At 42.2% G+C, this 16,235-nt stretch overlaps 1 protein-coding gene and 1 pseudogene across 3 annotated transcripts in view; one reads left to right on the top strand and one right to left on the bottom strand.

Annotated features, from left to right (window-relative positions):
• The window catches only part of Plat (plasminogen activator, tissue type), a 28,276-nt gene extending 19,861 nt beyond the window's left edge, over positions 1-8,415 (top strand). For all 3 annotated transcript variants that reach the window (XM_042679446.1, XM_042679448.1, XM_042679447.1), the window contains 7 exons: positions 197-371; positions 934-1,019; positions 2,805-3,000; positions 3,088-3,224; positions 3,365-3,505; positions 5,278-5,444; positions 7,557-8,415. In XM_042679446.1, the coding sequence (XP_042535380.1) occupies positions 197-371; positions 934-1,019; positions 2,805-3,000; positions 3,088-3,224; positions 3,365-3,505; positions 5,278-5,444; positions 7,557-7,715 (1,061 nt within the window). In that variant the 3' untranslated portion in view covers positions 7,716-8,415. The remainder of the gene's footprint in view (positions 1-196; positions 372-933; positions 1,020-2,804; positions 3,001-3,087; positions 3,225-3,364; positions 3,506-5,277; positions 5,445-7,556) is intronic.
• Positions 6,822-7,548, bottom strand: LOC122107643 (annotated as a pseudogene).
• Positions 8,416-16,235: the final 7,820 nt, after the last annotated feature.

Raw genomic sequence — 16,235 nt, 5'->3', positions numbered from 1 at the left:
TCTGGGGGACATTTCTAATCTAAAATATAACAAAATCCACTTACTGTCTCCATGTATGAAGAAAGAAAAAAAGGGGGACCCTGCAAGCAACACACCCCCTTTCATGTTCAACTGACTTCCACTTCCCTCACCAGCAGATCTATTTCTTCTACTTTGCCCACTTTGCCACATAATTGGCTTTGCTTTTTTGTTCCAGAAGTAAGTGAGCACTGTTACACTGGAAAAGGGTTAACCTACCGTGGCACCCACAGCCATACCACGTCTGGGGCCTCTTGCCTCCCATGGAATTCCATGATCTTGATAGGCAGGAGTTACACAGCATGGAAGAGCAACTCACAGGCCCTGGATCTGGGCAAACATAACTACTGCCGGTATGTAGCCCAGGGTCTGAGGGAGTCAGGGCTTGGCAGAGAGAAGAACTGGGTATGGAAGGGGAGAAGACTGAATGTTGAATGTTACATGATCAGTCTCACACATGGGAAGGAACCATGGGTATTATCTAGTCCAATCTAGTCACTTGCTACAATAGTCTTGAAAAGCAAAGTACACCTGTTGGGGAACCAAAATCTCAAATTTGAGACCTGTGTCCTACAACTAATTCATCTTTCTCTATTCTGTTCACACACAACATTCTATTAGGATGCATGCAGAAAGTTCTTCACAGAACAGCCCCAGTTCCTCTCAGCATTCTTGAGGGATTACTGAATTACTAATAGAAAAACAGATATAAAGGGAAGTCTACTTCCCCATGTGGGGAGCTTGCTAGAGTCAAGCTGAGTTTGAGACCTCCATCTCTCCATCCCTCCTTCTTTCCCTTCCTCTCTCCCTCCCAGCTCAATGACACTACTGTAGGTTTAGCCCAACCCCTTCTCACTTCCTCCATGGCATGTACTGTGATTGGCAGTGTGACAGAAAACTTCAAACTTTATATAGGAATCCAGATGGAGATGTGAAGCCCTGGTGCTATGTGCTGAAGGATCGGAAGCTGACATGGGAATACTGCGACCTGCCCCAGTGCTGTGAGTGCTGGCCCCTGCCCTTCTGTGTTGTACTATCTGCTTCCAACTGTCACTACCAGGTACCCAAGGAGGCTAGGCCTTGGTGGGGAGGGGGATTACATTCCATGACAGAAGCAATAGGGCAAGTTGGCACTCTTGGTCAGCTGTGTGGAGCTGATGAGGAGAATCAAAAAGAAAGACAAAGCTGGGTGCCAGTGGCTCAGGAGGCTGAGATCCGAGGATTGTGGTTTGAAGGCAGCCATGACAGGAATGTCTGTGAGACTCTTCAATTAGCCACAAAAAGCTGGAAGTGGAGCTGTGGCTCAAGTAGTAAAGCACTAGTCTTCAGTATAAAAGCTTAGGGACAGCACCCAGGCCCAGAGTTCAAGCCCCAGAAACAGCACACAGACACACACACACACACACACACACACACCACACACACACACAGACAGACAGACAACAGTGAAGCAGTTTCTGTTATATTCAGTGGACTCTCAAATGTCCTGTCTTGATGCCAGTGTAGCCATGGCAACAAGAGGAGGAGGAGGTGGGGGAGGAGGTGGAAGAGATCTCTCATATATGGTTCCTTGGACAACAAAGTGCCTTTGCTGCATTTTCCCAGTAACACAACATATCGTGGTGAGGGGAGGCTTCCTGCTTCCATTCATCAGCTCTCATGTTCCTGCCAGGCTCTGGGCTCTGAGGGATGAAGCTGGGCCTCTGACACTAAGGCTTGTACTTCTGTAAACTCTTCCACATTCCCCCTGGCACCCATTTAACACAGAGGAACTGGGTTAAAAATACAGGATAGGAAACTAAGGGAAAATTTGAGTTGGCATGTGTTCTCAGAAAGTCAAAGTTTAATTTGGAAATTACCTGAGAATAGATTATCACTTAATTCCTATGAACACACAGATAAGCCAGAATGTTCCTCAAGGAATAGAATCTAACTGGAAAGTAAGACAAACTACCAGTTGACTCCCAACCACAGTCGTGTACCATGGGTCTGGAGACAGTTTAGGACAGGGAGCTAAGGAAAGCCTTGTGAGTAAGTGGGGTTTCACCTGGCCCTAAAGGTCAGTTGAGGCTCAATAGTTGGAAGAGAACTGAAAGACCCTTCCCTCCCTTCTTTCCTTCCTTCCTTCCTTTCTTTCTTCCTTCCTTTTCTTCCTTCCTTTTCTTCTTTCCTCTCCTTTCCTTTTCTTTCTGTGCCATCACAGGGCTTGAACTCAAGAGCCTGGGCACTGCCCTTAGCTTTTTCGCTCAAAGTTGGTTCTCTACCACTTGAGCTGCAGCTCCACTTCCTGCTTTGTGGTGGCTAATTAGAGATAAGAGTATTAAACTTTCTTGCCTAAGCTGTCTTTGAACCACAATCATCAGATCTCAACCTCCTAAGTAGCTAGGGTTACAGGTATGAGCCTGTGCCCAGCTTTATTTCATTATTTCTTGGGCCAGGAAATGGGGGCAGGAAAATTAGAAGGGATGAAGCACAACAAAAAGATCCCTAGATTGTGAATCAAATAGACCTGGGTTCTAATCCATTTGCCACAGTGACCTTGAACAAAATGTCTCCATCTCTCTGCAATTTAGTGGGGGATAAAGATAAGGTATGCACTAACATACCTTATTTAACATAGCTCAATATTCTCATGCAAGCTGTGGTTTTGAGACCATTGGAGGCTGTTCTATTGCTCTGTATCAACCTGTGGAAAGACAATGACCTGTCAAAACTTGGGTTTGCAGGAGAAACAAACTCAGCAGGGCAAGTCTGAGTTCCCTTCTCCATTTTCCTTTCCTTTGCAGCCACCTGTGGCCTGAGACAGTACAAGCAGCCTCAGTTCCGCATTGCAGGAGGGCTTTTCACTGACATTTCCTCACACCCATGGCAGGCTGCTATCTTTGTCAAGAACAAGAGGTCCCCAGGAGAGCGGTTCCTGTGTGGGGGTGTGCTGATCAACTCCTGCTGGGTCCTGTCTGCTGCCCACTGCTTTCTGGAGAGGTAGAGGCTTGAAACTAGATGAGTTCCCTTACCCCATTAGAGTAAATCATAACGAAAAGCACTGAAAAGCTTTTCCTCTGCCCTTAGCTTTCCTTATGAGCACCTTACAGTGGTCTTGGGCAGAACATATCGGCTGGTGCCTGGAGAGGAAGAGCAGAACTTTGAAGTAGAAAAATACATTGTCCATAAAAAGTTTGATGATGACACTTATGACAATGACATTGGTAAGAAGTCATTATTCCCTGTTTTCGTTCATGCTCCAGAGCACACATGTGCACTGTTGTCTACACACAGCCCTCCTTCCAAGCTCGATGCCTCTGCTTCCTTTCATATGGCTCGTACTGTCTCCTCTTCTCCCTCACAGCGCTACTGCAGCTGAAGGCCAATTCTGGGCAGTGTGCCCAGGAGAGCAGCTCCGTCCGCCCCATCTGTCTCCCGGACCCCAACCTACAGCTGCCCGACTGGACAGAATGTGAGCTGTCTGGCTATGGCAAGCACGAGGAGTGTAAGTGGAAAGGAGTTTGGTCACATCCTGTTGAGTGCAGGATAGCAGGGGCTGTGGCAGCTGAGCAGCTGGAGGGAAAAGGTGCCCATGCTGAGCAGAAGTGGGTGAGGCCCATCTCTCCTCAGTAGAGCCCAGTTTCATCCCCTTGCCTGGCTGGGCAGGGCAGTGCTAAGAGCCTGGGTCCAGGGAAGATCAGAGACGAGGGCTGTGCATTCTCGCAGACTGGAGTTTTTGAACTGAATTCAAATCTCAGTTCTGCATCTGCCTTAGGTGTGAGCCTTTGGGGGCTACTTTTTTCTATAATGTTAACAAATGCCTGACATAAACCAACTTACAAAGGGTTTTGTCATCCAGTTTCAGCCTATGGTCAGTTAGCATATTGTTTCTGGACCTGTGGCATGTTTTTCTACACCATCACTATACCAGAGATAGTTACTCACTTCATGGTGACCCCAAAACAGAGATAGGAAAAGGAAGAGCAAAAGATCCTAGCTTCCTCTCCAAGACACACCTCCAATGACCTCCCTTCCCACATGGTTCCATCTACAAAGGATCTGTTACCTCCCCAAAACACCAGTGGCCGATAGTCACATCTTCACATAGCTCTTAGGAAACATTCAACACTCAAACTATAGCACAAGATATGGAGGTTTTAAAAAATTATGTATATTTTTTTTCTCTTTTCTTTTTGAAGGGATCTCACAATGTTCCCTAGGCTAGCCTCAAACTTGATCTTCTTTCCTCAGCCTCCTGAGTAGCTGAGACTAAGGTTGTGAGCCACTGTGCCTGCTTGGACATGGATCTTTTTATTTGAAACAGTTCTTGTTTTTGTTTTGTTTTGTTTGTTTTTGGGGTCCGGTCGTGGGGCCTGAACTCTGGGCCTGGGCGCTGTCCCTCAGCTCTTCAGCTCAAGGCCAGCACTCTACCACTTGAGCCACAGCGCCACTTCTGGCTTTTTTGTTTTTGCTTATGTGGTGTTGAGGAATCGAACTCAGGGCCTTAGGCATGCAAGGTAAGCGCTCTACCACTGAGCCACCTTCCCAGCCCTATTTGAAACAGTTCTAAGTCTCAGATTACTCACTGCAAAATTTAAGCTGGAACTAGATCCCCAATTAAATGATAAAAATTAAATGGGATATTTCACTAAACTAGTGAATGGTGTGATTTTGTCCAGGAGACATTTGGCAATGTCTAGAACATGGGATGGTACCTCTCTGGCTGAAAAATTGACACTGGCAGTTAGTGAGCAAGGGCCAGGGCTGTTAGACATTTGTTGCACACAACTAAGAACTATCTGGCACAAACTGTTAATTAGTATTGTCATTGAAAAACCCTGGGGTGAACCTTAGAAAATTGCTGATTTTGCTTGGCGCCAGCAGCTCATGCCTATAATCCTAGCTACTCAGGAAGCTGAGATCTGAGGATCGTAGTTCAAAGCCAGCCTGGGCAGGAAGTTCGTGAGACTGTTATATCTCCAATAAGCCACCAGAAAACTGGAAGTGGCACTGTGGCTCAAGTGGTGGAGCGCTCGCCTTGAGCTGAAGAGCTGAGGGACAGCACCCAGGCCCAGAGTTCAAGCCCCATGACCCCCTCCCCCCGCAAAAAAAAAAAAAAAGAAAACTGCTGTATTTTACGTCAAAAAAAAATATTGGCAGTGGCACAGAAGTCAACCTAATAAGTGTAAATACTTGTTATTGGAATATTTGCCTTCTCTTTCCAAAACATGGACAGATAACTTTCCCTAAAATAACAAGACATGTTCTCTCTTTCAGCTTCTCCTTTCTACTCTGAGCGTCTGAAGGAAGCCCATGTCAGACTGTACCCATCCAGCCGCTGTACATCACAGCATTTGTTCAATAGAACTGTCACAGGAAACATGTTGTGTGCGGGTGACACTCGAAGTGGAGGAAATCAGGCAGTGCTGCACGATGCCTGCCAGGTACACACAGGCCTCTTCCTGGGGATATGAATGTTCATTGGTCAACAGGTTCTGAACCAAGGAAAAGCATTAAAGCCAGAATGGAGTGGTTTCATCTTAGTTGAGGCCCTGATGATTCTAGATGCAGCCTTAGAAAAGAAACCAATTGGAGAAAAACTACCTAAACAAGATATTTGAACTGCAGGAAATTTCCCTAATGTCTGTACAGGAAACTCCACCTGCTACAGGATTTCCTGCAAACCCAGGCGATACAGTAGTTATTGAGATGATGGGAAGAACAAAGTAAGAAGTTCTTGACTTCTGTAGGTGTTAGAGAATTGGGAGTTTGCTTTGTAGAAGGACAAGGAAGACTGGCAACTCGTGGGGGAACAGGATATGGGCACACTGTGAGAAATGAGTTTTAAAAGCTGGTGTTCAAGCAAGCAGGTGCTGGTGGCTCACTATCTAGAAAAAGAAATTTAGTAGCAGGTTGTGGCAGAGAAGAAAAACTGCCAGGCACCTGTGGCTCACACCTGTAATCCTAGCTACTTAGGTGGCTGAGATCTGCCACAACCTGGCAGGAAAGGCTGTGAGACCCTTATTTCCAATTAACCACCAAAAAGTCAGAAATGGAGTTGTGGTTCAAGTGGTAGAGTACCATCCTGAAGCAAAAGAGCTAAGGGATATTGCCCAGACCCTTAGCTCAAGCCTTAGCACTGGCATACACACACAAAGCAGATGTTCATCGCTAACATCCTGGGAAGCAGAACAATGTAGGTTCTCTGTGAGTGGATCCTGTTTAGAGTGAGTACTATTTCATGATTAAGATGACCTTGGAGCATGGTTCCTTAGCATTATTTGCTCTCTTTTCATATGTGTTCTTTCTAGAAACCTCAACTGTACCACTTAATCACAGTCAAGACAAGCTAGCACACAAAGTGAAACCTTGTTTCACCCAAGGGCTTAAAGTTAAAAACAAAAAATTATTTTGATTCAACACAATAACAGCGAAAAATTACCAAGAGTTTACAAGCTTTTCATACATCTTCCCACTTACTTTTCATAACAACCTCAGGAGATAGATAATATTATCTCTTAATTTATAATTAAGGAAAACAAAGCACCTGAGGCCCCATAGCTAGTGGTAAAGTTAAAACCAGGATGGATTTTTATGGGCAGTCTTGGGGTTTTAATTCAGGGTTTTCCACTTGCTAGGCCGGTGCTCTACTACTCAAGCCACACCTCCAGCCTTTTATGTTTTCGTTTTAGGATCATGTACTTTTGCCTCAGACCAAAATCCTCCCATCAATGCCTCCTGCATAGTAGGGATCACAAGCACCTACCAGCATGCCCAACTTTATTAAGACGAAATCTCACTAATATTTCAAGCACCATCCTCTCAATTTCCATCTCCCAAGTAGGTTAAATTATAGGTGGGAGCCACCAAGCCAAGTTGTGTTTTTACAGTTTATTAATCCCTTCATGAAAAATTCGTCATCACCACAGGTTAAGTCATTAAAGGCTCTTTATTCCTTTGGCTGTTATCCAATCTCCAGTTCACATTTTGCCAGATCCAACATAGTCTTGCAGTCCCTCTGACTTGCTTCATTCTGTTTATGTGTTTCTTTTGCTGTTCCCTCGAGGTCTTTTTCTTTTCATACAGGCTGTGTCTTGCAAGTCTGTTGTTTGGTCTCATTTTTCTTTGCATAATCCAAGGAATCATAAATCATGCCAAAGCCAGTTGTCTTGCCACCATCCAAATACAAAGATGACATCAGGTGTGGTCTTGTACATTTTAACAAATTTTCCCCAAATTTCTGTCTGTTGCCTTTCCAGGATGAGGGCCATCAATGACCATCTGCTTCCTCTGAAGTAATTGGTTAGTCATGAACTTCCTGATCCGGATGGTTACTGTGTCATTCATGATGGTGGCAGGCTGTCAGTCAGGGAGGAAAAGAGTATTTGTTTTGTTTTGACACACGGTTTCATTACATAGCTAGGCTAACCTCATACTTGGCATCCGCCTTGCCAGACTACTTTGAAGAATACCATTTTATCACTACAAATAGTAATCTTCATTTCTCCCCCAAATATTCTGCCCTGTTTACAAATGACATATTCTGTGTTTTGCAGGGTGATTCAGGAGGCCCCCTGGTATGTGAGAAGGATAAGCGCATGACCTTGGTCGGCATCATCAGCTGGGGCCTTGGCTGTGGGCAGAAGGACATCCCAGGGATATACACCAAGGTCACTCATTACCTTGACTGGATTCAAGACAATATTGAGCCATGACATAGAAAACCTAGTTTCTTGGAACCCAAGGAGATCTTGCCATCCCCCTCTTCAGGAGACCCTGTGCAAGGATCAAGTGCTTCTTCTCCAAGCCAGTTTTCCCAGAAATCACCACACAGTAGCAGGAGAGGAGCCGTAAGAAAGGACAGAGTATATATCTTTCATAGGTACTTTACATTTTGGAAGCTTTCAGAATATATTCTGTTAGATGAGAAGACATCAATAAATGCCCACCCCTCTCAGAATCCCATTGTATACAGCAGAATGTAACTAAGGCTTACTCTTTTATTTGGTTGTAAAAAGCTTTGGAAATTGGATCCCAAAAATTAAAACACTCTCAATGGTAAAAATACTAGATAGTTCTGGAAGGAAAGGCTGTAATAAAATGTATGTTTATAGTCACAAGAGAGATGGACAGAGCTCCAAATAAGAGATGAACTGGCTGGCCAGTTCATGTTCCCAAACCAAGCATCCTTGATCAAATATTCTTCCAGCTTTCCACTCTACCACTCAGGTGGTAATCTTTGGGTGTACAGTGTAAATCTTTTTTCTTCATAAACTTTATAGTTGAGTAGGAGTATTTTAAATTGATAAAATAGACTCTATATAGGTCCATTTTATTTTTTACTTTCTGCTACCACAATGTTGTATTATACTGTATTTAAATAAATTCAGATGTATTTTTCACATTTTTCTCAAATTGGAGTAGAATGGTTTTGTTCCATATGCAAGAGTTCCACAGCTGACTTTTTATGTCGCTCACATTCACATTTAAAATGCTTTTTTTCTTCTCCAGCATGCAGGGAATATCTTTAACACACAGAGAAACTTGAGGTTTTCACAGACTGAGACTAGATTGTGTTCAGGTGTAGAAAAAGCAGAACTGAGATCAAGAATTTCACTACTTGCAACTACAAAGACTTGGGAGACATGGAGTGCAGGGAGAAAAGTGACCTTCATAAACTGGAGACTCTAACTTAAATTGTGGGGCTCTGAATACGGAACAATTTATACTTAATTCTGTAGGCAACAGGGAGCCATTGTGTTTTTTTTTGGGGGGGGGGTGTGGGGAGAGGGGAGGTAAATGATGGACTAAAGGTGCTTAGCAAAAGCAACCGCTTGGTGGCGAGAGAGAACAGAAGTCACGGGACACAAAGTGAAAAGGAGTCCTCGCACAGCAACATCTCATTTGTAGGTCTGCACTGGAGCCATTGTTTGCCATTTGTGTTTCTTTTTTTTTTTCTTTGGGTCTGGTCGTGGGGCCTGAACTCTGGGCCTGGGCGCTGTCCCTCAGCTCTCCAGCTCAAGGCTAGCGCTCTACCACTTGAGCCACAGCACCACTTCCGGCTTTTTTATTCCTTTTTGCTTATGTGGTGCTGAGGAATTGAACCCAGGGCCTCATGCATGCAAGGCAAGCACTCTACCACTGAGCCACCGTCCCAGCCCTGCCATTTGTGTTTCTACATCAAAATTAACTGCTAGTCTTCATATGTAGTTACTTAAGTCCTGCTGCTCTTTTTCTCATACAATTTTCCTCAGCTTTTATCACTGATGCCCTTGTTAAAAGAATAAATCTAATAATGCCATGTGTGTGCCTGGGTGTCTGTTGACATTCTTAGGTAAAAGGCCTTTATCTCTTGAGGAACTGACAAAACTTCATCAGTTCTTGGACAAGAAGTTGTATGAGAGGAAGTGGCGCTGTAGCTCAAGTGGTAGAGCGCTCACCTTGAACTGAAGAGCTGAGGGACAGCGCTCAGGCCCAGAGTTCAAGCCCCACGACTGACCCCCCCAAAAAAAGTTGTATGAGAGAAAACCTCTATAGCCCCAAAGCTTGGTAGGGGGAGGAGGATCTTCCCTGTAATGCTAACGTTCCTGTGTTAGTTAAGTCAATGGAGCTTACAAACTTAAATCACAGATTTCTTTTTCTTTGATGGTACTGGGGATTGAACTCAGACCCTCAAACTGGCTAGGCAAGCACTCTACCACTTGAGCCAAGTCAGTCCCTTTACTTTCAGTTTGCTTTTCAGACAGGGTCTTGAACTTTTGCCTTGAACCAGTTTCAGACCACAATCCTACTTGTACTATGGAGGAGCTGGAATTACAAGTGTGCACCACTGGTCCTTTAAAATAAAAAAAAAAAAATGGGGTGGGGTGGGGGGAGGATGGAAAGGGATGGGAAGGGGAAACAAAGGAGGAGGCTACAATGCTTGATAAGAAATGTACTCATTATCTTGCCCATGTAATTGTAACTCTTCTGTACAGTATCTTCACAATTAAAAAAAAAAGAAAAAAATAAAATTTAAAAAAAATTAAAAAACTTGATTTCATACAATCTGCTTAGGTTCTAAAAGATTTTTAGACAGAAACTAGCACAGCTGTTTCCAAACACTACTGTTTGAAGGTGGTAAGAAGCAGGACTCACCCCTCCCCCTCCACAACAAGCTTTCCTTCAGACAGTGGGGTTAATGAGATGAGGCAAAGCAGAAAGGCCTCCAGAGATGGAAATATAGAGTCAAAAGGACCCAGCATTCCACAGTGGAGTCTTGGAAACTTCAGACCAGATGAGGACAATTGCTTGGATCAGGCCACTGCCTGAGTTATAGGGCAAAAGGCCCAGCCCAGCTAGACAGTTATTTGAATCACACTGAAATATCAAAGGACAACACATTACTATCCAGTATGCATTAGGAAATTTAGGCTTAAATGCCTGGAACTTGTCAGGAAAAGAGAAAGGATCTAACAGTAAATTAAGCATTTTTTTTTTTTATTGGCTCTGGCTGATTTATTTATTTATTTTTTTTTTGCCAGTCATGGGGCCTGAACTCTGGGCCTGGACGCTGTCCCTCAGCTCTTCAGCTCAAGGCTAGCACTCTACCATTGGAGCCACAGCACCACTTCTGGCTTTTTCTGTTTATGTGGTGCTGAGGAATCAAACCCAGGGCCTCATGCTTGCAAGGCATGCACTCTACCGCTGAGCTACTTTCCCAGCCTGGCCCTGGCTGATTTATAAAACAAGGAAATGCTAACAGACCCAGAGAGGAATGAAACCCAGTAACTGCAGTTCTTTTCAATGGGTAAGACAGAGGAACAAACAGATGGTTCCAGTTGGAATGCTACTCATGCCTGTTTGTCAGAAAGTGTCAAGACCTTTTGGCTCCATATTTAAACATTGAAGACTCATACAATCCCAGTATTTACAGCCTTGGAGAAAGCTGTAGTTTCCAATTAAATTCACTTAAAAAAAAATCTAATCATTGAGCCAGGCACCGGGGGCTCACACCTTAATCCTAGCTACTCAAGAGGCTGAGATCTGAGGATCGCAGTTCAAAGCCAGCCCAAGCAGGAAAGTTCAAGAGATTCTTCAATAAACCAGAAGTAGCGCTGTGGCTCAATTGGTAAAGTGCTAGCTTTGTGCTGAAGAGCCGAGGGACAGCCCCCAGGCCCAGAGTTCAAGCCCCATGACTGACCAAAAACAAAAACAAAAAAAAAATCTAATCATTGCAAATGGATGGGCACTGTGGCTCATGCCTGTAATCTGTAATCTTAGCTACTTACGAGGCTGAGCTGAGGATTGTGGTAACAGCAGTCGGGTTGGTTAATCTCCAGTTAACCAACAAAAAGTTTAAGTGGATCTGTGGCTCAGGTGGTAGAGTGCTAGCCTTGAACACAAAAGCTAAGGAATGGTATCTAAGCCCTGAGTTCAAGCCTCAGGACCCATGTGTACACACAGACAACACACATACATATACACTAACTCAAACCTAACTAACCCTTGCTAACATTGGTACTGATGGCACCTAGTCACCACCTACTGGCCACAGAGGAAAGTACAAGTACTTACATTTCCTGTCAGGCTAGACCAACCATACCCAGTCAGCCTGATGGACACTTGGAGTAAATGTACCTTGCTGCCATTTGTTTTTCAGGAGGTCTTCTGCTGAAGCCTGTAAAGGGTCAATACTTCATGGTGCAGCACATCAGCCACTGGAACACATGCTCTACTAATGTCTTCCACCCACAAAGTTGATGCCTTTGGCATGCTAAGTAAACACTCATAACATTTTGGCATTAATTTTTTTATAGCTTGTAGGGTAAAAACAAAGCTGCTAGGTTTTTTTTTCTTTATAATTTTTAGATAAATGTTTTGTTCTAACTGTAGATCTTATGTATGGTTTGCCTTATTAATCTGACAACTTTTGCTTTGTTAGAGGGATAACTTCTTTTTGGCATACCAAATTGCTTTGGAGCCTTATTAAGTAATGGTTACTTGAACACAAGCACTGTCATACTGTAACAGTTAATCTGATAACCAAGACAGCGACTTAATGACTATTAGGAAACACCAGCGTGAAACTCTGGGAAAAAGGCTGATTTACATCCAGGGCAAGAAGGTGAAGAACGTAACAGGAAAGGACACCATGGGACAGTGAAAGATTTCGCCAAGTGGAAGATGGTAGATTAGAAGCATCCACCATTTGGACTCTATGAATAAGAAGAGTCAGGTAACATAGAAATAATTACCTTCTGTAGAGAGAAAGAAAAAGAGCATGGAGAACTATGAAAGGCAACAGGATGGCAGAAAAGCAAAAAGAAACCAAGGCAACAGAGAAAAGCAACAAGAAGTTTCAAGCTTGTCCCTGGGTTCCTGAAAGGTCGAGGGGAAGATGAAAACACCATCACCAGACAAGACAGCCCTCATAACAGATTGCCAACTTTAGCTATAAGATCACATATCCTAAAAGCTATAAGATCACATGAGAGGATGTGTGACATAGTGACTGCTGCAGTGTAGAAGGCTAGCCTGGGAAAAGGCATATTCTATTCCTTACCTTGTCTCAATGGGTGACAGAAAGCCATCATCTTGAGAGAAGCCTTATTGTTTTAAGACAGAGACACTTTGGAGCTGGAAAATAATGGATTTTCATAGCTCAAGGGTCTAAGATAAATGTCATAGAGCCTGAAAGGAAGATGGCCATAAGCAATGAATGTGGCCCCGAACATTTCAAGCTATGGGGAACTGCACTGGCAGTGTGCAGGAGATGGCAGTGGTAGTCAGGGTACTTGATGGTTAGAATTCTCACTCTCCAGGACCAGGAAGGTTCCACTGGCTGAGGCCTGACAAAAAACTGAGCCTGACTTATGGTTCCGTTTCTGGGGCCTGCCTCCTGACAATGCGTTGTCTGCTGGGTGGACCAGAGCCTTGCATTCAGATCCTCCAAGAAAGGAAGATCCCACTACTTGGGAAGGTGATTCGTCAGGTAGGGCTTGAAAGCATGAGACTTGCATTTGCTAACACTTAGGACTGAGGGCTCAAGTCCAGACCCTCTGAACCACAAACCTAAGCTCTGAGACCAGCCAACAGGGCAACTAGATCCCTCAGTCCTGCCCAAGCCAGTACTGAACTCAGTACTCTGTTTGTTCCGCCCACTCTCTGACATAACTGAGGGTCACTTCAAGACTTAAATGCTTGTTGCCTTGGTGAAAAAACTGTGGGCCCATGAAGTAAATGGGAGCTTGTCCAGCCCACAGGCCCAGAGCCAACCCCAATACACAAAGAAGGGAAGGCTCATATAATGAAAACAATCCAGAAACAGACAACTAGCCCTGCACAAAAGACTCTTAGATGAAGTTAACCTTCATCTAAGCAGTGCTGAGGATCAGGCCTGATGTCCCTAGTACTAGGCAAATGCTTGGCTACTGAACCTTAGCCCTCAATTTAGTGGTAAGAAATAGGATTCAATCAGGTCAGTATATTATTTTGCTTTCAGTTGGAGACTACAAGTGACTAAACCTCCAACCAGATGCATAAATCCCAACATAGAAATAAAAGTTATTGAAGAAAACAAGGCACAATATCCCCAGCAAAAAACAACTCTACAATAAAGGTTTTGAATGATAGTAAAGCAGGTGACTTTTCAAACAATAAACTCAACAATGATAAGAACAACCAATGAAACTTCAAAAGGCATGTATAAGCACATGAATTAAAATAGAACATAAATAGTGGAATAAACTCAATGAGAATTCAAATGAACAGCCAAATAAAATAAGGAAGATAATAGAGGATATGAAGGAATTTATTAAGATACAGAAATCCTAAAAAATTGAATTTCTGCTATTTGAAAGGTTTAGTAATTCAAAAACTCAAAATGAAAGCCTTACTAATAGTATGGAATAAATTGAAAGTAGAGGATCAGTGATTAAAGATAAAGTAGCAGAATTAGATAAATCTTGTAAAGACAAAAAATACTAAGACACTACAAACAGAACATGTAAGACCTCTGGGACACATAAAAAACAGACTTACAAATCAATGATAAAGGAGAGAGAGAAGAGAGAGAAGCAACAGAAAACACAATAGAATAACTGCAATATTAAGAAGGTCATCCAGGTAGAGAAAACTCTCAGAACACCAAAAAGGCAACATCCTAAAAGATACATCCCTAGACATATTAAGTAAAAGAATACAGAAAAAAAATATTGAAGGCTGCAAGAGAAAAGTAACAAGTCACAAAGGTAAACTCATCAGAATAACAGTTTTTTTCAAGAGAAACTCTAAAAGCAAGAAGGCCATGTAATGATGATATCTATTATCATTTGGCTATCCAGTAAAGATATCCTTAACCACTAAAGCAGCACTGCAAGATGCTTAAAGAATCTTACACGGAGAAGAGGAAGATAATGGAACCAGGAAAATATAGGAAAGAATGAATTCTACTAGATAAGTAAGTTGATAAGTGAGGATTAGATTAGTTGCAAACACAACAAAACGATAGGAAATACTACATATTGCACCTTTTGATTATTAAAATTCAATGTTAAAATGATCTCAATTATCCAATCAAAAGACAAGAGAATGAGCCTTAGGTATGGCTCAAGTGGTAGAGCTTACCTAGCAAACACAACATTCTGGGTTTAAGCTCCAGTACCAGGAGAAAGAGAGAGAGAGAGAGAGAGAGACAGACAGACAGACAGAAAGACAGAGACACAGACACAGACACAGAGAGACAGAGAGTAGACAGACAGACAGAGACAGACAGAGACAGAGAGTCAGAGACAGATAGAGACAGGCTGACAGACAGAGAGAGAGGGGGACAGAGAGACAGGTAGGGTTGGATTAAAAAGCAAGATCCTATCCTTTGTGCCCCACAATAAACTCAACTCACTAACAAAGACAGTGTATTAGGGTGAAAAGATAGAAAAAGGGTTTCAAGGTAAACGAATCTCCAAAGCAGGCACAAGTAGTTATAATATTTGAGTATATACTGATACACTAATAAAACAGGCTTCAAACCAAATTAGTCAGAAAGGACAAAAAAGATCACTTCATATTAATAAAGTAATAATCCATCAAGTAGTACTAATAATTTTTAACATATACACACCAAATATTGATGGATCTAATTACAAATGAACATTACTAGATTTATAAGCACATATAATAGTGGGGGACTTCCGAATTTCTCTCACCAACAGATGAGTCATCCAGACAAGAAAAAAAAAAAAAACAACTTCAGAATTAGTAAACACTATAGACCAAGTGAATCTGACAGACATCCAATAGCACAATATATACTTATACCTCATATTTTAGAACATAAAGTAAATCTTAATAAATACAAGAGAATTCAAATAACCACTGTAACAGGACACAACAGAATCAAACTAGAAATCAACAACAAAAGAAGATACAGGTAATGTTTAAGCCTATGGAGACCAAAACACAAAGACCTGAATTAAAGAGGCTGATGATGTACCCTAAGTTCCAAACAAGAACAAGCCAAACTCAAAACTAGTGGGAAGAAATAAGCAAGTTTAATGAAAAAAGTTAGTGAGGCAGAGATTTTAAAACAATACAAAAAATCAATAAAACAAAAAGTTAAGTCTTTGGAAAGATATGTATGATTGTCAAAATGACCAAAAAGAGAGAAAAGACCAAAATTAATAAAATTAGAGATGAAAATGTGGATATTACAGAAAAGATGAATGAAATCCAGAGGATCTGGAGAAAATACTTCAAAAACTCATATTCTAATAAAGTAGAACATTAGAAGAAATGGATAAAATTCTAGATGCATTTGACCTACCAAAACTAAACTAGAGAATTAAGCCATTTAAACAGCAATGAGATTGAAGCATTAATAAGAGTCTCCCCAAAAAGAAGAACTCAGGACCAGATATATTCACAGGTCAATTCTAGCAGACCTTTATTAATAAAGAATTAACACCAGTGTTCCTCAATTTCATAAAGCAGAAAGGGAAGAAATGCTATTAAACTCATTCTATGAAGCCAATGTTACCTTGATACCAAACTCAGAAAACATTCCTTGATGAACATAGATGTAAAAATTCTCAACAAAATAATTGAAAATCAAACTAAACGTACATAAAAGGGTTTTTATGCCATAGCCAAGCATAGTGGCTCATACTAGTAATCTTTAGAAAACTGAAAGTCAAATGGCTGAAATTGAGAGGATTGAGATTTGAGGCCAGTCTAGGCAAAAAAAAAAAAATCCATAA

Source organism: Dipodomys spectabilis, unplaced genomic scaffold (genome assembly GCF_019054845.1).
Source record: "Dipodomys spectabilis isolate Male_0828 unplaced genomic scaffold, ASM1905484v1 ptg000052l, whole genome shotgun sequence".
Lineage (NCBI taxonomy): Eukaryota > Metazoa > Chordata > Mammalia > Rodentia > Heteromyidae > Dipodomys > Dipodomys spectabilis.
This window is presented reverse-complemented; position numbering and strand designations above follow the sequence as displayed.